Genomic DNA, 21,747 nt, shown 5'->3' with positions numbered 1-21,747 from the left:
CGGCGCCGTTACCGGCAGCGGGGCTCCCCCCCCCCGCCCCCGGGGGCTCCCAGCCGGGCGCCTCGGCCCTGAGGCAGCTCCCGCCCCCCCCCCTTCTCCCTCCCCTCAGCGCCCGGCGGGCGGTTTCAAGGCCCCCCTCCCTCTGTACCCTCGGCGCCGACCAATCAGCGCGCGCGATGCGCGGCGGCCCTGCTCCTTAAAGGGCCAGCGCCCCTCGAAGGCGAGCCCACCGCGGCGGAGGAAGCGGCGCGGCGCTAGGACCCGCGCGGCGCCTCGCTCCCCCCCTCCGCGGGAGGCCGCGCGCAGGAGGGGGGGCGCGAGCGGGGGGCGTGGCCACGCGTCGCCCCGCCCCTTCCTCTCGGCGATTGGCCGCGGCGCCTGTCAGTCGGCGGGGGGGCGGCGCCCGGTGCGGCCACGTTCGGCTGCGCGGCGGCGGCGGCGGGTGGCGGCGGAGCGGGGCGGCAGCGGCGGGGCCATGGGGGCGCGGCGGGGGCCGGCGCTCTGACAGCCCGGGGGCGGCCAGCGGCGGAGCGGAGCGGAGCGGGGCGGGCACAGCGGGACCGGCAGCAGCAGGAGCAGGAGGAGGAGGAGAGGAGGAGGAGGAAGGAGGAAGGCGAGGAGGGCGGCGGCGGCCCCCGCAGCTCCGCGCCGAACATGTTCGCCAAGGGGAAGGGCTCGGCCGTGCCCTCGGACGGGCAGGCGCGGGAGAAGTAAGCGGGGCTGCGGGAGGAGGAGGAGGAGGAGGAGGAGGGGTGGGGGGGAGCAGGGGGCGCTGCCCGGCTCCGGCCGCGGCTTTGTGCGGGGCGGGGGCGGCGGCTGCTGCTGCTGCTGCTGGTGGTGGCGGTGGTGGCGGTGTTGGTGGTGCCCGCCCGCCCGCCAGCCCCGTGCCCACGCTGCCGCCGCCGGGCTCTTGCAGGCTGGCCCTGTACGTCTACGAGTACCTGCTGCACGTCGGCGCCCAGAAGTCGGCGCAGACCTTCCTGTCCGAGGTGAGCCCCCCCGCCGCCCTTTGTGCTCCGCCGCCCGGCCTCCATCTTGTGCGGGCGGCGGCCCGGGGGGGGGGGGGGGGGGTCCCCGTGTGTGTATCCCCCTTCCTCCCCCCCCACCCCCCCCCCCCCCACCCCGGTCCCTTCTTCCCGTCCCGTCCCCAGCCCGCCGGGCTCTCGCCCACTCGTGGCCTCTCGCCCCGCAGATCCGGTGGGAGAAGAACATCACGCTGGGCGAGCCCCCCGGCTTCCTGCACTCCTGGTGGTGGTAAGTGCGCCCCCCCGGCCTGCCTGGGGTCCCCGTGGTCTGGGGGGGGGCGGGTTGGCTCGGGGGGAGCAGGGAGGTGGCAGCCCCCGGGGGGTGGTGGTGGGGTGGGGAGCACGGCACGGGGAGCTGGGTTTGGGTGGTGGGGCTGGGGGAGCGCCCCTGCGGCTGGTTCCCACCCGTTGCGTTACTCACGCGTGGTCCCACAAGGCTTGGTGGACCCCAAAAAGCATGAGGTCTTGATTTTGGGGTGCTCGGTCCCCCCGCTGGGGTGGGAGATGCTCACCGAGTGCGCCGGGCAGTTGGCGGAGGCGTCGGCGGTAACCGGAGCTTCTCGTGCTTTTTGTGCCGTGCAGCGTGTTTTGGGACCTTTACTGTGCAGCTCCCGAAAGGCGAGACACTTGCGAACATTCAAGTGAAGCAAAAGCCTTTCATGACTATGTGAGTAACAAGTTTCTAATCCTCGCGGTAATTATAGAGTTGGGGAGCTCGGGCTTCTTCGGCGCGCCGAGAGCGAACGTAACCAACTGGCAAAAGCGTGTTTTTAACCAGCAGCGTTCTGATTTGACTGCACAGTATTTCATAATGTTGCAATTATGTAAATGAGCCCAGATACTTATCTTAAGCACTTAAAGGCATCCAGGCTACTGGTAGAATTAAGCAGTTTTGCATGGCAATGGACAACAAAGCGTTTGCTATGACCGCCGTGGAGGATCGATGGCGATGGGTTTCCTGCTGAGGACATCTCGGTGGCGAGCCCCGGCGCGTGGGGAGGCGTTGGGGCGCAGCTGGGAGGCGGGGAGGGAGGGGGGGGATTCCCCAAAATGCCATCCCCCGTCTTCAGCCTCCGAAAACCTCGCCGTCTTTGGCAAGGCTTGGGGCTGCCTTGGTTGGCTGGGGATCCTCCCTCAGAAGCGGCAGCGGGGAGGTAGGCGCGAGCTGCTGGTGATGGTGCAGACCTGCCCTCTTCCCTCTGCGGTCGGTGGTGGTTTTTTTGCCTGCTGGTGCTGTGGGCTTCTGGTCCTTGTGCAAAACGTGGAGCAGAATGCTTTGAGGAGCCACAGCTGTGGTGCTGCTGGACCTGCTTTGCCACGAGTCCGCTTGCTTGGTGCGCGCAGGAGCAAACCTAGAGGTGCCACGGCTTGCTGCTCTCCAGCCTGGTGGCTCTGGAGACCCTGTTCTACCACTGCCCTAGGCGTGCGGGTCCTCAGGTGTTTGGTGACAGCAGACCGCGGCTTGTCCTCTGCAGAGGTCTTGGTGGAAGCCAGCAGATGTTCCTCCTCGCCTGGGATGCTCGGGGCCGAGGTGTTGCGCTCCCAAAAGCGTCCTCGTCCCGCGGGCGCGGGGCTTGTTGGCGCTGGATGCGGTGGGAGCAGGGTGGGCTGCCCGCTCCCGTCCTGCTGAAGTCGCCCAGATCTGCAGCGCTGATCTGCAGCGGGGAGGAATTTGAATCAAAGGATTAGTCACCTGGCTGTGGGCTTGGACTGGAGTCAAGCGAGTTGAAATTGTGTAGCAGGAGCTGTTTTTGTCTGCTCCTGGGAGCCTATGGTATGGAAACCATTTTTCCTCCCTTCCCCGGTCTCTCGTTGCCTCGACATGCCTGGGTTGAGCCGCCGGGAGATGTGCGAGGTTTGGCTGGGAGCAGCGCGGGGACCTCCACGCGGCTCCTCCCGCACGGGGAGCAGAGCCCGGCGGCGTGTCCCGTCTCCTGTGCCGAGCCGAGCCCGCGTCCTTCCCCTCGAGGCGCCCAGGATGTGGTGGCGTAGCTGAGCCCACGTGGGGACGGGTGGCTTGGTTGCCCCCTGGGGGAGCCGCTCCGCTGGGGTCTGTGCTGGGTGTCCGTCTGTCCGTCCCGTGGCCATCCCCCACCGCTCAGCCCCTGGCTGCGCCGCGCCGCTTCCTGCGTAGCTGGTTTTTATTTACTGGGTCAGATTAAAATTTTGAACTCCTGAACCGAGGGTGAGGGCGAGCTGACAACCCGGGGTTTGTCAGCAAATCCATCGGTGCCGGGCTCTGGCGCTCAGTCCTCTGCTGAGCGCTGCCTGCCGCTTGCTCCTCGCGTTTTTGGGGCCAAACCCTGCCGCTTCGGAGCCTGGCGGGCGGGGAGGCGGGAGGGGGGCAAACACAGACCTTCAGGTAAGGAGATCCACAGGTAAAGATGCCATCAGCAGCTAAGGCATGGTAACGCTACGTTCGCAGCAGCCTTCTAATAATATCCGAGGATTTAGTGTGTTTAGAGAAATTAATCTTTTTTAGCCTGGTAATAATTCTAACAATAGGCACGAGTGCATTAGACGATTCGCATAAACTTCTTTCATACACGTTGCCGTGAGCTTACGGGGCAGAGGCACAATCCTGATTGGTTTTAATTCTCGCTGTGAGGCGGTTTTGTAACAGCCCTAAGTGCTTTACCTTTTGGGCTTCCCTGTGAAGGCGCATAAGGAGATTTTCAGCCCTCTGTTGGCTTCCCTGCACCGGTTTTTTGTTTTGGTGGGCCCGGTTTTGGCCCTAAAACGGGTGCTTGCTGCCGGCCGGCTGGCCGGGGATGCTCGCGGCGCTTTCCGAGTGTACTTTGCAGGGCAGGGACCTGCCCGGCTAAAACTTAAATATTGACCGAGGACAGGAACCAGCTGATAAACGGTGCGTGTGAATAGCGCCTTGTTTTTAGGGTGCCGGCACCCGGGGCCGCAGGGCCGAGCCCCGCACCCGGGCGCATCCCGCGTGGGGTGGGGGAGCACCTCAGCAGCCGCCCCGCGCCCAAACGCCAACCCCCAAAACCCACCGGCGGGCACGCGACGGCTCGAAAGCGACGCCGGGCCTCCTGCGAGCCCCGAGCTGGGTGGACCAGTGAGTAATTTCATCTGTTGGTTGTGGTTAAAAATATCCCAATATAGGCCTTGCCCCAGATTCGGGGGAGACGGCGTTGAAACGTGGCCGAGCGCAGAACCGCCCGCGCAGCGGTCGCCCGGTGTGCGCGTGGAGTGCGGCGTTTGCTTCCCAAAAGGCGACGTGTTTGCTGTGCCCCCGTGAGTGCGAGGCAGGGGGGTGCCCCGAGGCCCCAGCTCCCCAAAAAGAGCCCCGGGAGAGCCGGGGTGCCGTGCTGGGGGGCACGGGGAGCCCCGGTTCGGAGAGGTGCGGGCTGGGGGGGCGGCGCGCTTCGTTAGCGGGGTGTTAGCCGTGGGATTTGCGTGCTGTGTAATTTCCATTTCATTTCCCAGCCTAACTATACGAAAACTGTTAGGAGCAGCGGGACAAATTACCAATTTCCCCCTCCGGTTTTTAATACTTAATTCTTTTTTCTTGGGGGGGAAGAAAAAAACAAAATCAAAACCAAGGCTCACCCTCCCTTTTGGGGCCGCTCTTTGGCTGCTGTGGCGGAGGAGTTTTGCTTTGCCTTTTTCCTCCCAAGGCGGGACGTCGGGGCGCTGCGTGGGCACGATGGTCACTGGGAGAGCTGTGTCGCGTCGGGATTTGGGTCTGTGCAGGCGGGAGGGACCCGGTGGTTTTGTCCCCAGACACAGCTGAGTCGTGTTGGTAGGTTCTCGTCAGTCAGCCTCTTCCACCGCCTGTACCAGAGGAGAATACCCAGAAGTTAAAATGCTGCGGGGCCCCTACGGCTGCGTGCACCCACCGATCCCCAGCCGACTTCTACAGCTGGACCTGCCTTAAGGGCTTCCCTTGACCCGTAGCAATTGATTCAGGGTTATTTTTTGTCGTATTCTTACCCAACTGGGCAGGTTTGTGCTCCCATCCTCGAGCCCTGGAGCTGGTGGGGGGGGGGGCTTGGGGGACATCCAGCCCAGCTCTGCCTCCCCGCCGCCCCGGGGGCCGGCCGGTGGCGCAGCGCGGTGCCCGCTCGCTCCGCGCCGGCCTGACAGGGGATTTCAGCCCCCGCCTTATCTCGGAATTGGCCGATTGATGGTTGCAGTTCAGCGTTTCAACATGGTGAAAGCCAATACAATTTGAGTTAGCGGTGATGACTGCCAGTTTAAATACCGCAGTGAATTTCTGTCAAAGAGCTAATACACAGAAAGGGGAATTGCAGAAAACTTGATCACCAGAACCACTTCAGTCGATTTTGGCCTCCAGCTACAGAAAATGAACTTAAATCTAGTTGACTGTTGCTACATACTTTTTGTGGTATTGCTCTGCCTGCGCAGCCAACTTGGAGGGGAACTCGGAGGAGAGGAGGATCAGAATGGTGCTCGGCTGCCAGAGCCTTTTGCTTCATCCTTCCTCCCCTCTGCTCCACCCAGCTCCCCCCCAGAAAAACCCGCGCTCGCGAGCGTTTGGAACCACGTTGGCTTTGCCCCGAAAGATTTACAGACCAGCGGCTTCAGATTGCTTTTAGGCATATGCAATGTGCTTGTTAGAGCAGGGCATTGATTTATTTTATTTTTTAACCTCAGGAAACCGATGCAGTTCTTCCTATAGAACTTTTCCTGTCTGGAAGGATGCTCTGGCGCAGCAGCGGGGGGCTGCAGCCGGGGAGGTTGTGATGAGTCCCAGAGGTGATGGGGAGCTTGGTGTCAGCGCCTGGCTGGGGGACAGCCGGGGCTCCTCCTTTTTTTTTCCCCCCAACATCTGGAACTTTTCCCGTTGGATTCGGATCTCAGCGAGCAGGTTTCCGAAGTCGCTGAAGCCAGAGGGATGTAACAGCCGGCACGGTGGGGGCCAGGGCGGGACGGCCACCAGGAAGGATGCTGGGCCGTCAGCAGCGCAGGCCGGGGGTGTCCTCCGGTCGCTGGGCTCTGAACCCCAAGCTTCCCCTGGCTGGAGGAGATGCCTCACAGCTGTGCTCAGGAGGCGATGTGCACAAAAGGGTGGTCCTGTTCAAGCCGTTTGCCAGCCCCTCTCTGCCTCTGGCGCTGTCCCCGGGCTGTGGGGAAGCTCCCTCCTTTGTCACAGCGCTTCTTGTCCCGTGCTGGGCGTTAGCACAGCCCGGCGCTCCCAGGGGTGCACGCGGTCGGTGCAGCGTGGCACCTCGGCAGGCGGGACAGCACGTGGGACCCATCCTGGGAGCCGATGCCCTACATACGCGTAGGGGGGTTGGCGTGGTGTCACCTCCCCCAGCCCGGGTTTTCTGGCTGCTCCAGGACCGCCAAAGGCTGGTGCTCCGAGCACCTGAGGCTTCGTGGCTGCGGGACCAGTGGGGTGGAGGCGGTGGTCCCCGGGTACATCCGCAGCGTGCTCTTTGGAGCCGGTTTAAAAGGTATTGTAGGGGAGAGCTGGTGCTTTGGGGCCAGACCTGGCGCGGTGCAGGGATGTGGGTCGGGCACAGCTCTGTGCGGGCCCTGCCAGCCCCCACGGGCATCGCTGGAGCCCCGGGCAGCGACTGCACAGCTCCGGCCCCTCTCGGCACAGCTGGGCCGTATCCAGACCCGCTCTGCAGGGACAGGGATCCCCACAGGTAACCGGAGAGAGGAGTTTCCTCTCGGAGTGGCAGGCTGCCAGGAACAGCTGCAAAACTCCAAATCGCTTCTAAAGAAAAAAAAAAAAAAGGGAAAAATAGAGAAATTCCCTCTCCCAGCAGCGTGCTGGGTTCAGCCTCCCCTCCTTCTCCGGGGACAGGTACGGGTTTGCCCCCACTGCATGCGAGCACCCCTGCCAACCCTGCCTTTCCCGGAGCTCTGTGCGAAGCTGGATTTCTGTTTATTTTTATTTTTTTAAACAATATCAGTGGTTGGTGCAGAGCAACCTCTACTTTTGCACTTTTTGCGGCGCAGGGCGACAGAAACACGCGGTTTCAGAGCGCTGTCTTCCTGGAGCTGCTATTGATGGAAAAGCCAAGTGTGCTAAACTCGAGGTCAGAGCAGGGAGCTTATGTCTTAGTCTTTGACTGGGGAGCCTAAATATTTATCCTGTTCTGTCCCTAATGAAAACAAATTGTCAACAGTTGTTCAGTAACTGACTAAATTAAAATCTGTAATTAGTCAATTAGATTAAAGAGTTGGCACAACCTGATTGTATCATGCTGGTTAGGTTATTAAGAGAAAGGGTGTGATTTTTAATTACTGAATGCTAATTTTGACAGTTTCAAATGGAAACAGACGTTTCCCCCCCTCCACTCGGAGTGCCTCTGTAAAAGTAAGGCACTGGAATGTATTTTATGTCAACAAATGGTGTGAAGATGCAAAGTTTCTCCGGCTTGAATCCACCAGGGATTTCCACCGAAAAGCGGGGGCGGGATGGGGAGGAGAGGAAGCTGCCCAAGCTGGTGTGGGTTTTTGATTCTGCTTGGCGAGGGGAGGCTGGGTGGGTTTGGAGAGGGGAGGCTCTGGGCGCCTCCTGGGGTGGCACGGGCATGGGCGCCCCCACAACTGGGCTGCAGCGCTCGTGCTGCTCCGTGTCTGCGCCAGAGCCAGCCTCGAGCAAACTGATGGGTGGCGAGGAGATGCAACAGAGTCTTTTTGTGTGTGTGTGTGTGTGTGTGTGTGTGTGTGTGTGCTGCTTTTTTTTTGTTGTTTTGCTTTTAACCACCCCGCACCGCGAGAGGGGCCGGCTCTGGTGGAGGCGAAGCCCAGGAGGAGGAGGAGGAGAGGAGGAAGGCCGTGCGGGGCCAGCGTGGCGGCTGCATGCGCTCCCATTGTCTGCCCCAGAGCCGCAGCCACGTGCGAGGGGACCCGCGTGCCGCGGCCCCCGGCTCCGCACCGCCCTCCCCGCGGCAGGGGGGGGCCCGGCCCCCGGCAGATTTGTGGCTCTGGGTAAACAGCGGGCTCGTAAACCTTCCCCTCGCTTCCTTCCTGGGGTCCTCGCGCAGGAACAAAGGCGGCGGGGGCGAGGGTGCGCGAGGCACCTCGGCTCCTCACGGCGCGCGGGGAGGGGGCAGAGCCCCCCCATCGCTGCCGCGGGGAGGTGCGGGAGGTCGGCACAGCGCGTATTGGGTACGAGTGAGGCTTTCCTGTTCCCCTGATCATTTCCTTCCTCACCTTGGAAACTTGGATTTTCTCCTACCTTTTGTTCCATATTTTCTCTTTTTAAAGCAGCCCCTGGCTCTATTGGAAACAGCTGCCGCGCCGCTGCTGGGAGCTGGGGCCGTGCTTGGGCTCTTTCTCCTCCTTAATCCTGCTCCCCGCTCTGCCGGCGGCCCTCACGAATCAAATGGCAACCGGTTGCACAAACCCCTCGCTTGTGCAGGGGCAGGAGATGCCAGCTTCAGCCCACCCCATCCCGCTCCAGCCCAGCCTTCTCCCTGCTCCAGTGCCGCTGAGCATCGCGTGGGCACCTCTGTGGGGACAGGGCCCTGGGCCGGGGTTGGTTTTGGGGTGCCCAGCCCTGCCGTGAGCCCTTCCCGTGCCACCGGGCTGGCAAAAGCCATGGCCGAGGCTGGGCTGACGCACGTGGCGCAGTCTTGTCAGGGAGGAGGCACCGCACCAGCGGTGGGAGACGGGGTGCCCGTGGGGAGTCTGGCTGCTGGAAAAAAAAATAATAAAATAAAAAAAAATACATAAATATCCCATCCTGCACGCCCCGGGGAGACGGTGCTAATTGGGTTTTGTGTTTCCAGGCCATAGGAAGGGTTGGCGCAGCCACCGCCGAGCATCTCCCGGGGCGGTGCTGGCGGGCTCCCCTCGCGGGACGGGGCCGCTGGCGGGTGCTGGGTGCTGCGGGCACCACCTCGGGGGGCCGGGGCAGCCCCCTCGCCCCCATTTGGAGTGTGGGGGGGCCCCCAAAAGGGCGCTGGGGGGCTGTGCCAGGAGGAAACGGCTCCTTCCTCTGCAGAGCAGCCCCGGGCTGCTGGGGGGGAGAGAGAAAACGGCTCTTCTGCGAGTAAACAAATACCTCCCCGCGGGCTCGGTTGGGGCTTTTTTTTGTTGTTTTTTGCCCTTTTTTTTTTTTTTTTTTCCCTTTTGAAACTCCTGCTCGTGGCCGCAAGCGCCGGTGCCGGGGCTGTTTGCTGAAGGGGTTGGTGCCAGGAGCCGAGTTCAAAGCTTACAGCTGGGTGGTTTTGGGGGGTGGGGGGGGATTTCCAAAACACGGGGTGGGCACCCGGCTGCTTCCCCTGCGTGCCCCGAGGCCGTGCCCGTGTCCGTGGGGGGCACGGGGGGGGGGGGGACACAGGCGGTGTCAGGGGGCTTGGGCACCAGCGGGGTGCTGCTGGCCTGCTCTGGGGGATGCTGGTACAGTCAGTTTAATTTTTTCTGAGGAGAAATGGCCACTCCTGCTGTGTGCACAGGGGCTGCTGATGTCAGAATTAAGCTAGTGTGTGTGTATAAGTGTGTAAACACACGCAGATATATATTTACGTGTCTGAGTGTACGTGGGGCCTGCTGTCAGGGCAGCAGTGCCTGGCTGCGCGGGGTGGCCTGACGGCGAGGCGCAGGCCTGAGGCGCAGGCCGCCTACACCCCTGCCTCATGGAAGCGGCCGTGGTGGGACAGGATGTCGTATGAAATTAATCCCTGTCCCCACCAGTACCTGTGGGGCCCAAGCTCAGGCAAAGTGTCCCCGTCCCCAAGCTGTGGGAGCGACACCAGGGCCCCCGCTGGCGCTTTTACCGTTCTCCCCCCTCAACCCTTCTCTGCTCTCTCTGCCTCCCTGACAGGCTCAGTCACAACAGCAATTCGGGTGTTTTGACTTTTTTTTTTTTTTTTTTCCTGTGCCGTTGGCAGGGTAACAGCGAGGAGGCTCCGTGCGTGGGGCCGGGGGGCCCTCGGTCGGGACCCTCCATGCCAGTGTTGTGTCCCCCCCCAGGCCCCAGCTGCAAGCAGGGGTCTGTCAGTCTGCCTGCGGCCCCTGTCCTTTGTCACAGCCCCACAGGTTCCCCAGGACGGGGGGAGGAAGGGGCAGGAGCCCCCTAGGCACAGCGGGGCCACACTTACCCCGTGCCCATCCCTTTTTCTGGGTCTGGGGGCTTCCCGGAGCCCCCTGGCCGCAGGGACTAACGCCCCACGGCGCTGCGTGAGGCCCTGTCGCCGCAGCCTGCGGTGTCAAGATAAAGTCCAAAGGAAGACCTCTGGCTGTGTCTTAAGCTAACATTTTTCTTTCTAATTTTTTTTTTAATGTTTCTGCATAAACCCTTAAACATTTGATCTCGAGCGTCTCTCCTCCCAGGGTGCAGCAGCTTTCTGTAGTGAAAATGAGCTCTTGCTGCCCGGCCTGGCCGCCTCTCACAGCTGCTGGGTGGTTTGTTTTATTATTTATTTTTTTTTTTCCATCCATTTCTCCCCCGGTTCTCAACCAACCTCGCCAGGCTGAGCTCACACCTAATTGCTATTTTTTGGGGGGGATTCGAAGAAGCTTCCAAAGCAAAGGATGCGCTGCACCAGCTCCAGCAGAGGAGACCTGCCCCGCAGGGAGGCACGAGCCCTCCGGCCGCGGTGCGATGCTGACGTTTGTTCCCCAGAAGAGATCCCTCGTGCCTGCTGCGGTTTGATCCCGCACCCCTCTGCCACCGCACACCCTGGGCAGAAGCTGCCTGCAGGAGCTTGGTTTTGCAGCTCTGCTTCGGGCTAGGGAAGAATGGGGAGGTTGGTGGCGGTGGTTATTTTTTTTGGTGGTGGTTTTTTGTTGGTTTTTTTTTTTGCCTATAAAAGGCTGCGTGCACGGGGGAAGAAGGGGCAGGGCGCTTCCTCGTGGGCTCCTGCTTGCGCTGGGCCTGGCAGGTCGGGCAGCAGCAGGGTGCTGTGCTCGCCGTGGGCACGGCCTGGGCCCCCTGGCAGGGTATGAATCACGCCCATCCTTCTCCATGCATTTTTCCTTTTGCCCGGTGATGTTCATGGATGTCTCAGCCCTGCCCTGGCTGGAGGGCAGAGGCAAGTCCTCCCGGTGCTGCTGGGCTGCTCAGCACCGGCGTTGCTCTGGCTTTCTGCAGCCGCCCTCGTGTTTTGCCCCCGTTGCCAGCGGCTCCTGCGTGCCCGGGGGAGGAGAGCGGCAGCTCTGGGAGCGTGCGAGCCCCTTCCCAAAGGAGCAGCCTAGGGCTGCGTCCTGGGGTCATCGCGGCTATTGCAGCAGGGGACTTTCTTCCACCTCCGGGCACAGCAGGCTCAAGGCACGACCTGGAAGGCGTGTTTGATTTCGGAAGACCCTGCTGAATTGGGACCGGCGTAGCGCAGCTTGCCCAGGGAGGCGTGCTTCCAGGCTCGTGGTCACCAGCCACGTGCTTGCATGGGGACGGCTGGGGCTGGAAGCAGGAGCTCCTAGGAAACTGGTGGCCCACACTGCCCGCAGGCATCTTCAGCCTGGTCCAAGGGCAATTCTCCATGAAAAAAACAAAAACAAAAACAATTGCTGTTTTGTTCTGTCCTGGACGTGGCCGTGCTGACGATGCCCAGGTGCTTCAGGCCTTTGCTGTTCTCCTCTCGGAGAGGAGGTCCGAGCTGGGGCTCTTTTCCTCATTAAAAACACATTTGGTTGGTTGTCCCGGAGCCCTTCTGGGTGTCATGGCATGTCCTGACAGCTTGTCTGTCCTTACCTGCAGTCATCAAGGAGTTTTCGACATGACTTACATAAAGCCTTTGTACTTGGATTGCTCCACCGTGCCGCACAATGGGTTCTTTGTCGTCGTGCCAGCTAATTAATTTTAACTTTCACTGTTGCTTCAACATGGTACGCCGTCCGCCTGGTCCATTTGAAGCTTCCCCCCCCCCCACCTTAAGCGTTCTCCAGCTCTCGCAGCAGTTCGACTTGTTGCTGAGAGGGAGCGAAGCCAGCTGGCCCCGCCGGTGCTCGCCTCCTGCAGAAGGAGCTGCCCTGGCGCGCGCGTCGGCTGGGGGCCGAGGGGAGGGGTGAGGAAAGCCATTAGGAGGCTGCGCTGAAAGTAAGTTTTCTCCAGTGGCTTATTTCTCCTGGCTGGCAGCTGGAGGTCCCCACGGATAGCATCCTCCGATGGAAATAACAGGTTTTCGCTCCCCGCCTGCTGACTGGCGTCGCGCGCGCGCGCCTCGCCGCGAGGAGCCCGGAGAGGTGAGCGCGCTGCGTGCGTCCTCGGGACGAAAGCCCGGGCACGTCCCCCCAACAGGGAGCTCGTGCTGGGCGACGTGGACGCAGGCGGATCTAACCGCCGTTATTTCTGGAGGGCTGGGGTGTGTTTGCGGGCCGGAAAACAGGCGTTTTCCTCCTGGATCCCGCGCACCAACGTCTGCTCCCCCGCCCCGCGCTGACACCGAGCTGGGCGCCGCGGCGTCCGCGTCCCGTGGTCCTCGCCCAGCCGACGGGAGAGGCTCGTGCCACCAGGGGGGATGGGGACACTTCAGGTGCATTTTCTTGGTGCTGCCCTCTTGTACCCCGAGAAGGACCAGGAGGGACAAGGCGCCAGCTTGGTGTCCCCGGCCTCGTCGGTCGTGCCCGGGCTGTGGCACAGGGCGGGCGCGTGCGGGCGACCCGGGGCATTGTCTTCCCTCGGCGCGGGGAGGAGGGATCGAGGTCTTTGCATGCATAAACATGAACTTAATTTGAACTGATGCGTTTTGTCTGCGCGTCGCCCGGCTGCGCTGCGGCGGAGGGGAGCTCCCCTCGGCTCAGGGTGGGAACGGCGGCGGGTCAAGGAATATGAAATTGATGCCTTTGTGTTTAATCTGGTTATAAGGACAGCTATTAGAGATAATGAATTTTGCCTGTCCCCATCGTTGTAATACAAGAACCTAGATGTCTTTCAACGCGGGGAAGGTCACTCCTCTTTATTTCTGGTTGTAAATTTTGCCAGTTACAGATGTTTGGTGTCGATATGCGGAGCTAATCGAGTTCCTCCGCGGGCTGGTTGGCGAGGTGCGGGGCAGGAGGCGAGCACCTCCAGTGCGTGGGAGCCCTTTGCAAGGATGGCCTGGCCACCAGCAGAGCAGGTTTTGCATGGACCCTTGCAGCTCCTATTCTTCTTCTTCTTATTATTACGATTGATTACTGGGGCCGGTGGGAAGAAGCGAAGTTTGTGTTGTCCTGGGGCTGTGAGCACGGGGCCCTGGCAGCGGTTGGGGTCCCGGATTCCCAACGCCGACCTCGCGCCGCGTGGATTTGAGGGGGTTCTGCGGGGATCTCCGTGCTCGCTGTGCCTGCCCTGACCTGAGGGTCGGGAAGGGGGACGAAGAAGAGGGCCCTGTGCTGCTACAGCACGTGGCTGCAGCGGTCGGCGCGAAGCACGGTGACCGTCAAAGCGTTGACGCCCGCAGCGGGGCAGAGCCAGAAACCCACGTGGAACCGGCGGCGAAGCAGCTCCTGGCGATCGCACGGTTAATTTTTTCCGTCGAGCAGCTTCTGCTCGCCGTGCCAGCGGAGGCTTTGCCTTTCCTAAGGAGACTCCAGGAACAGGGAGACCCCAGCTCCAGGAACGGGGCGCAGAGCAGATGCTGGGGGAGGCGGGAGCCGCCTGCCCGCGGGGTTGCGCCGGGGCCGTATCCGCGGCAGGTCGGGCGTGCGGCCCGCTGATAAGCCCCAGGCACCGCTCCCCTCCTTATCCCCGCATCTCCGCGAGCACCCCCGGCACCCGGGGCATGGAGGCTGCCGGGCTGCGTCTGCCTGCCCTTTCTTACATCCAGAAGGCAGCAGCACGTGCTCCTCTGCCTCCCCGGCCCCGCTTCCCTCCTCTCCTCCAGGCATTTCTCCCCCCCCGCGCTCCTGATTTATGCTGCTCCACATTTTCTCCTTGTTCCCATGCCTTTTTCTCCCCTCCCTGTTGTTGTTTTCCCCCTCCTCGTGCCGCCTGGGCATTGCCTGGCTCCTTTTTCTCGTCGTCGTTCGCAGGCTCCCCCGTTTTCCCAGATGGGTGCAGTGTTCGGGGCTCCCCGTTTCTGTGCGTCCACCGTGGATTTTTATCCTCCCTCCTGGGACCAGGACCCAGGCGGGCTGGGAACCCGTGAAATTCCCTGGGGTACTTCAACTTTGCTCCTCTCGCCGAGCAAGAAAACGCCCCCGGTGCACAGCTTGCCGGTTCCCCCTCCCTTCATACCACCAACGCGCGCGAGGTCCCTTTTCCCCGCAGCGGGATGAATTCCTGGAAAACCTCCCCTGCTCCCAAACCCCCCCGGCTGAGAAAACCACCCGGCTTTGCCCTCGCTCAGGGGGGCGGCAGCGAGGGGGCTGCTTTTTGCAGGGCCACACCGTGCCGCTCCAAACCTCGCCGGCTGCTCGGCGGGGAGGGGACGCGGTCCCGGGGCGCAGCGCCGGCCATCTGTCCCCTTCCTCCCCTCGCCTTCGGGGGCCGCCGGGGGTAGTAAAACTTCTTTTTTTTTTTTTTCCTCTTGTTTTTTTTTGCTTTGTTTGTCCCCATTTCATATGCGCAACCCGACTTTTTCTTTCTTTTTTTTTTTTTTTTTTCATTGCCTTGCCAGGCACATAGAAAGTTTGCCGGGTTTCGCCTGCGCGTGCATACGCTGAATAATTTTATTAGCCGCCTGGAAGGGAGCCAGGGCGGCGTGCAGCAAGCAGGGAGCCTTCCTGGGCGCCTCGCCTTTCACTTCATTTTCCTCAGCCGCCCCCCACCACGGGCCCCACCGGGTCGTGCTGCCGGCGTTACCCTTTTTTTCCCCCCCCCCCCCTCCTTTTTTTTTTTTTTTCCTTCTCCCCTTTTTTATTTTTTATTTTCCCCTTTAGCTCCTGAAAGGGTTAAAAATTATGGGGAAGTTCAGCTAGCACTTGCAAGATATGGTTGCCTTAGCAACAGGCCTCCTAATCTGGTAGGTGACCTGAGAGACTGTGGAAGATGCAGGGCTCGCTTTGGCATTTCATTATTTCATGAGGCTGCGGCTCTCCAGCTGCTTGGCTCCCAGCGCCCGGCGCCACGGGCATTCCTCGGCACGGCCCCCGGGGGCCCCGCGTCCCCCCAGCCCCCCACGCCCCCCGGCCCGAGCTGCCCCTGCCGGAGCCCCTGCCCTCCTCTTCTGGGTCTGTTTTTTTGGGGGAAGGTTCCCCCGAGGTCGTAGCGGGGCCCCCGGCCCGGCGGGGCAGGTGTTGGGGGGGTGAGCTGGGCTTCCTGCCTTGCCCCCTGCTTCCTGCCGCACAAAGGGTTCGCCCCGCTCGGCGGGGCAGCGTAACGCGTGTCCCCCTCGCATCCCCCGGTCTGCAGCTGCAAATGTTCCCGTAGCCCCTTCCGAAACCCCGGAAACCCCAATTCCCTCGTCCTGCCCCGATCTATTCCTCCTTTTCCACCGGGAGCTGGGGCTGGAGCAAAAAAAAACCAGCGGGGCGCAAGGAGGGGGCAGGAGGGGGTGATAGGAAAGGTGGTGAGGTGAGACGTCCCCGGCCAGCAGCGATTTGGAAACGTTCTGGGGAAGAAGGGCGGGTTTTGGGCGAGCACGGACCAGGGCAGTGTTTTCGTGGCCACTCCAGGCTTTTTTATTTTTTTCTAATGGGAACCTCCCCGAAGTTGGCTTCTCCCTGTGCCCTTTCCCTTGCCCTCGCGAGCACCCGCGCAAAGCTGCAGCTGCCGTCGGAGCGAAGAAAGGACACCAGGAAACTCCCTCGGCCCATTCTTGGCCTCGCCAAACCCTCGCGGCCAGGCACGTGTAGGTGTGCGCGCGCACCAGGGGAGCGTGAGCTCCACCAGCTCCTCCTTGCCGTGCGCGGAGCAGGCGCCCGGCTCCCCCCCGACCCCTTTTGTGCCCCGCTGCTGCCGCTCGGCCGCCCCGGCAGCTGCGTGCGGACACGGGGGAGAGCTGCCTTTGTTTCTCTGCGGCTCCAGCAGAACGAGCGCCGGGCTGGGCTTGGATGGAGGTGCTGATCTGTCAGCTCGCGGCTTTTATCCACCCCCGGACATGACCCCGGCGCAGAGCGCGGGTTTTTGTTCCTTATAACCGAGCTCGAAAGCAATCCGGTGTCCGCGAAGCCCGGATTTACGGCCTCGGAGCGTAGTCGGAGGTGGCGGCTTCCACCGGGAAGGAGCAACCTGGCTGGAGCCATCACGCTGGGAAGCGGCATCCCCGCGGGGGTGCTGCGCGCTCGGGACCTGCGCAGCGTCGAAGGTGGGCGCCGGGGTGGGGGGGGGGGGGGATGCTGCAGCGTGGTCCCGGCGGCCAGCTCACCCACCGAGCTCACCCCGCAGTTACAGGGTGGAGGTGGGAAGGGCCGGGCTCCTCCCCGCTCCTTCGGCGCCGTTGGAGGCAGGGTGCGGGCGCGTGTGAAGGAGGGCAGCGGGGAGCACGCTGCTCCTGGAGGCGCCCGCCCCTCAGCTCGGGGCGCAGCTCCTCCGGCTCGGAGAGCGCCTGCGGCTCCACCTCCGGCTCGGAAAGCAAAAGCGTGTAACGGCGACCCGGCGAGGCGCTTCCTGCCGCCGCTACCGCGCGGCTCAGCGGGGGCTCAGCTGCCTCCAGCAGGACGGTGCCGTGCCACGGCACCCGCGGCGGGCAGAGTGGCACCCGGCTGGCTCCGGCCCCCGTCTCGCCCCGTGCTTTCATCTCGTCCGCCGCAGGCGGGAGGGATGGTGCAGCACGGAGCCAAAACACGGCTCGGCTCTCCCCCCCCCCCTCCCCCCCGGGTCCCTTCCCCCTGGGGCACGCCGCTTCGCAAACCCCTGCCCTCCCTGCGAGGGTGGCAGAGGCAGAAGGTGCCCCTCGGCGAGCAGGGGATGAGCGATCAAACAGGAGGAAATCCAGGCAAGTGAGCAGAATCCCTAGAAAGCCCTTGTTTTGATCGCTTCATCCCTTTTTGCCTCTCTCCCCGCTTTGTGAGGCTTTCTGGGATTTGTCCCTCCCGACGGGGCGTTGCCAGTGGTCAGCCTCGTGCTCGTGGGCCGCCAGCGGGTGGAAGGATGGGCAGCCAGCTGGCGAACGGGGGCTGTGCAGAGCGCTGTGCCCTTCGTGCTGAGGGCACCTTAACCGCGGGATTATTCGTGTTTTTAAACGAAAAAAAATCAAAATTCCCAGGGAAAGAAAAAAAAAAAAAAAGCAAAAAAAAAAAAAAAAAGCACCACGCCGTCTCCCCCCCGCCTCCGCCCTTGCGAGAAGCGGCTCTGTGATGGCGGCTGGGAAGCGAAACCGCAAGTGTTGTGCGTGCCATCTGCTCCGCTTGGATCGAGGGACGGCTGGAGCCCGCGCCGCCTCGCCGGGGATTTCAGCGCGCTGGGGTACGGGTGGTGCCCCCGGCACCGGCTCCTGCAGCCCCCGAGGCTCCTCGGCCCTCGGGTGCGCCCATTTGGGGCCGGCTCCCTCCTCTGCACCCCGCGGGGAAACTCCTTCCCCAGCAAGGAAAGATGTCGGGCGGTCTCCGAGGAGAAGTGTGTTTGTTCGGGGGCTCGCTGTGGGGTTGTGTCTGGGTTCCCGTGCAGCTCGCTGCATAGCTGAGCTCCCGCTGGCCCCCTGGGGCCGCCAGGGCAGTCGGCGTCCTCGGCTGCTGGGGGGCTGCAGCCTCCTGGGGAGGCTCGGGCTGGGTTCTGGGGGATTCTCCATCGGTTTGGCCAAGACGTTGTAAACATCCCCAAAATGTGTGTGTTGGGGAGGCCACCCCGAGCTGGGAGGTTGGCTCTGACTGCACGCGTGGCGGCGGTTTTGCAGCGCGCAGTCCTGAGTCGCCTCTCGGCTTGGCTCCACCGTGAGACTGGTGGCATTTAAGCGCCTTTTTTTTTTTTTTATTTTATGCCGGGGAAGGTGGTCGGAGCCGGGGGAGTCGGAGCGGGCACCCACAGCCCTTCCCCAGCGCTCGGGGCGTGCTTCACCTCTGCGCCGGCTGCCCGAGCTGGCTGCAGCAAAGCCCCGGCGCTTTCCTTCGCACGGCTTCGCCGGCGATATAGAAGGCAGCAGAGGAGTGGGTGGGTTGAGCGGAGGGAGAAGGAAGCGCTTTCCAAACAAAACCAGAGGGCCCTTGAGGAGAACTGGGGAACCTGAGGACGCCTGAAGCTGCCGGAGAACACGCTGCAAGCCCAAGGCGAGCTCTCGGCGCCTCTTCCGGAGGATCTGGAGGTGCCCTGGGCTGGAGAAGGCTCTGAGCCCCCGCTCAACCCCATGGACCCGTCCAGGAGGTTCCGTCCAGAAATCCTCCTCGCCGAGCCCCCACGTCCGTGCCGGCGCTGGCTCAGCGCCCTGCCCCGCACCGCCTGCTTTGGGCACCGTCCCAGCGGGTGGCACCGTCCCAAAGGGCAGCCCTGGGGGGTGGGGGCAGCCCGAGGCGCGGCGGCTACCCCCGGGCGGGGCGCTCAGAAATTCGGTAATTGGGCTGGAACAATTATTTTTGGCTTTTGCAGAGGGAAACGCTATAAATAATCACCCTGCAAGCTCGCACGGTGACTTTGCAGCGCGCACGGGTTTTTTTTTTTTTTTTTTCTTTTTGCTGCCGTCCAGCTCGCTTTTTACTGGCAGCTGGGAGTGCGACACTTTATCTCCAGAAAACGCAATTTGAATTGATTAAAGAAGCGCCCGCCATTGGCCGGAGCAGCCAAAGCCAAACTTTCTGCGGAAACGGTTACGTTTTCTGAGAAGCTGCCCCAAGAGCAGGGGCGCGTGGTTCAGGGCGCCCGTGGGCCCTGCGGCCGCGTCCCGAAAGTGAGCCGAGAGGCGGAGAGCGCGGCGAATGTTTCGGTGAGGTTAATAAAACCCGAGTAAAACTCCGGTCAGGCAATTCCTGCGCTCCGCTTCGTACCTCCTCGTCATCAAAGCCCCTGCGAGCGAGAGGGTTCGTGCTCGTTCCCGGCCCCGCCGGTTCGCCGGGCGCGTGGCTGGGTGGCGGCGCCCCTGCGGGCAGCGCCTCGCGGGTGCTGTGCCGGGGGAGGCAAAGGGAACAAAGCAGAAAACAAAGGACGCTGCGCCGGGGATGGCCGGCCTGGAAGAGCTCACCGAAAGGTGGTGGGGAGATGGGTGCAGGGCTGCTCGGAGGAAAAGCAGAATTTGGTGGCGGTGGTGACAGCTCTGGGCGCACTCCCGTACCTGCCCCTCTCTGACAGCAGCCCGCTCGAGCAGCTGCGGGGCTGCGAAGGCTTCCCGGCGCTGCTGAGCCGGGCTGGGTTTGCACCAGGGGCTGACCTGGAGGTGAAAGTCTCCGTATCCCATTACCAATCCCGCGAGCTACCCAGTCACCCATCCTAATACGCTCTAATACACTCGGGAGCCACATCACAATGGTGCTAGCAGAAGAAACCAGCATATAGCGCACCTTCTTTTGTAAGCCCTCTGTCGCATCTAAAATAAATTTGCATCTAAATTGACAGGCTGTTTTTAATGTCTGCTGCCTATATAACGCTTAAAGGCCCAGGCTTCCCTTGGAGGTGAGCGGGGAGCACGGCCCCTGGCCGAGTCCCCTCGGAGCAGGGGGTGACGGCGCTGCCTTCCGACCGCGCCAGTCCTGCTCTGCAGTGGGTCTGAGCAGAAACTTTGCCTTTCCGTTCCCTTTTTTTTTTTTGTTTTTTTTTAACGTGTCAGTGAGACTTGGTGACAGATCGCTGCTGGAGAGGGCGGGCGGCACGGTGCTGGCCGGGCTTTCCCCGAGAGCCTGCTCCGTGCCCGTCTGCTCAGACCCCAACCCGTGCGATGCGTCGCGGGCGGCGGCGGGGATGGGGATGGGGAAGGGGATGGGGAGCACCACGTGGTGCACGGCTCCGCTCCTTTTGCGCTTTAAAGATGCCTAACCAGAGAGAACTTCCCTTCACGTTGAGTTAATCTGGGATATCCGGCACAGCTCCTGGTAGAGGGCACTCCTCTGGCCCCCAGCACGCTCCCGTGGCTGCGTGCAGCCCGGCTTCCCAAGCCGGAGCTGGTGCCTGCTCCGGGGGCCCCAAAGCGAAGGCGTGGGGAAGGCCGCCCGGCGCCCCGGCAGCCTCGCCGTGGCAGCTTTCCTTCGCCATCCGTTATTTATTCGCTTCTCTGCGAAACAAAGTCGCTGGCGTGCACTGATTCCCACGCCGGTGCCCGCTTTACAGAGGAGGTGCTGGTTTCGCTCCCGACCTTAAATACTCGAACGGGGAGGCCTCCTTCTTCTTCCTGGGAAGGGTTGCGCGCGTTCGCTCGAGCCAGAGGGGTTTATCGGGCGCCTTGCTCCCCGTGCCCACGGCTCAGGGCAGCGCTGCCTCGTGGGCGCGCACGCGGTGGGTCCGGGTCCCGCGGGTGGGCGGCTCTGCCCTTCTGGGGCCGTCCCGAGGGGTGCGAGAGGGCACCGAGAGCATCCCATCGGGGAAGGCCGACGGAGAAGCAGGAGCAGGAGCAGGGCCACGCGTGCTGGAAAGGGGCCGGAGCGATCGGCGGGGCCGGGAAGTTCGCGCGCCGAGCCGTGCGCGGGGAGGAGGGCGAGGGAGGAGACGGCGAGTCGGAGCCGTGTTTGTCAGGATGGAAATAACTGTCAGCCCCATTCAATCTGTCGCCTTGTTCCCGGGGGACAATTGCAAAACAGGATTACTGGTACTTAAAAATTCATAGAAAACGTTTCTTATCACAACGTCATAATTGTTATGACTCAGAAGAGTAGAATTGCCATTTTCCTGTGCCTTTTTTCCCCCTCACTTTTGTTGCGCGCAGAGTCCCTAGCTGCAGCTGCAGAATCATAAAAACAGGGCAATGCTTTATTTTATGCTAACTGCTGCATTTGACTTGAAAATTATGTCCCACTGGGTCTTGTGGTCAGCACATTACGGCGTGATTGATGGCTGTCAGAGTGGCAGGCTCTGGCAGATTGCGATGGGTGGAGGAGAACAGATGCCCGCTGACTTCAGGGGCTTAGCGGAGCCCGGGACTGAAGCGCACGTTGGAAAACAAAAGCAGATGGGAGGGCTCTGGATGGGCTGACTGTTCTTCTCCGGCTGCGTGGCGGGGAGGAAGGCTCACGTCGCTCCCTCCGGCCGTCCCTCCGCGGCCAGCTCCCCGAAAAGCCGCGGGTGAGCCGAGGGCCGAGCGCGGGCGGACGCGCGCGGCCATCCGGAAGGCGCTCGCTTTCAGGAAGCTGTTCGTGCAGATGTCTGGAGGGCGGCCTTTTCCCCCACCCCTCAAAAAGAACAGCTCGCCTTCGTCGAGTTCACGCGCCTCCCGACGGCCCCGTTAACCCTTAGCCCTACTGATGGCTCCGAGGCGAGAGGCGGGCAGCCTTGTCTCGAGACAAGGGGGCAGGAGGAGGAGAGGGAGGGCGTCCTTTCCACCAAAGTGCGCTTTGAGTGCTGTTCTGCAGCCCTTCACCTGGTCTCCGTCCCGCGTTTCCCACTGACCGTTCCTACTAAGGGCTTAGAAAGACCTCGTGCTCCCCTTTTCCCCAGCTCGCATCTCTGTTTCCTTCCCTCCCCTCGCTCTTCTCCCTGCCGCCCCTCGGGTCCAGCCGAACCCGGGCAGGCTGCTGCCGTCTTCCCTGCTCGCCGTTGTTGGGGACGGCAGGGTTAACGGGGAAATTAAATTTCACTGCTGTTTTTAAATTAATTGAATCATCAGCGTGGGTAACGGGAAGCGGCGGTATCATAATGTATTTGATATGGGTCTTTAAGTCAGCGCTCGCTGCAAAATCTCGAGTGCTGGATCTCGGTGTAAGCGATCGCTAACTGATCTGCGGCGGCCGTGTCCGCAGCACAAAGGCTCCTGCTACGTCTTAAAACGCCGGGGTCGTAAAGTGGAGCTGGTTTATGGTACGGTCGTTTGCCGTGGATGCTTCCCGCAGTGCTCCTAGATCA

General features: G+C 62.2%; 1 protein-coding gene across 3 annotated transcripts in view; it reads left to right on the top strand.

The window, feature by feature from the left end:
* Positions 1-469: 469 nt before the first annotated feature.
* SSBP3 (single stranded DNA binding protein 3) overlaps positions 470-21,747 on the top strand; it is a 52,184-nt gene continuing 30,906 nt past the window's right edge. Inside the window, exons 1-4 of one of the 3 annotated variants that reach the window (XM_035537301.2) lie at positions 470-710; positions 917-989; positions 1,193-1,254; positions 1,608-1,692. In XM_035537301.2, the coding sequence (XP_035393194.1) occupies positions 655-710; positions 917-989; positions 1,193-1,254; positions 1,608-1,692 (276 nt within the window). In that variant the 5' untranslated portion in view covers positions 470-654. The remainder of the gene's footprint in view (positions 711-916; positions 990-1,192; positions 1,255-1,607; positions 1,693-21,747) is intronic. The other 2 variants (XM_035537298.2, XM_035537299.2) reach the window with 2 other exon arrangements.

This window comes from Cygnus atratus, chromosome 8 (genome assembly GCF_013377495.2).
Source record: "Cygnus atratus isolate AKBS03 ecotype Queensland, Australia chromosome 8, CAtr_DNAZoo_HiC_assembly, whole genome shotgun sequence".
NCBI classification, from domain to species: Eukaryota; Metazoa; Chordata; class Aves; order Anseriformes; family Anatidae; genus Cygnus; species Cygnus atratus.
The sequence above is the reverse complement of the archived record's forward strand: the minus strand, read 5'-3'. Positions and strand labels throughout refer to the sequence as shown.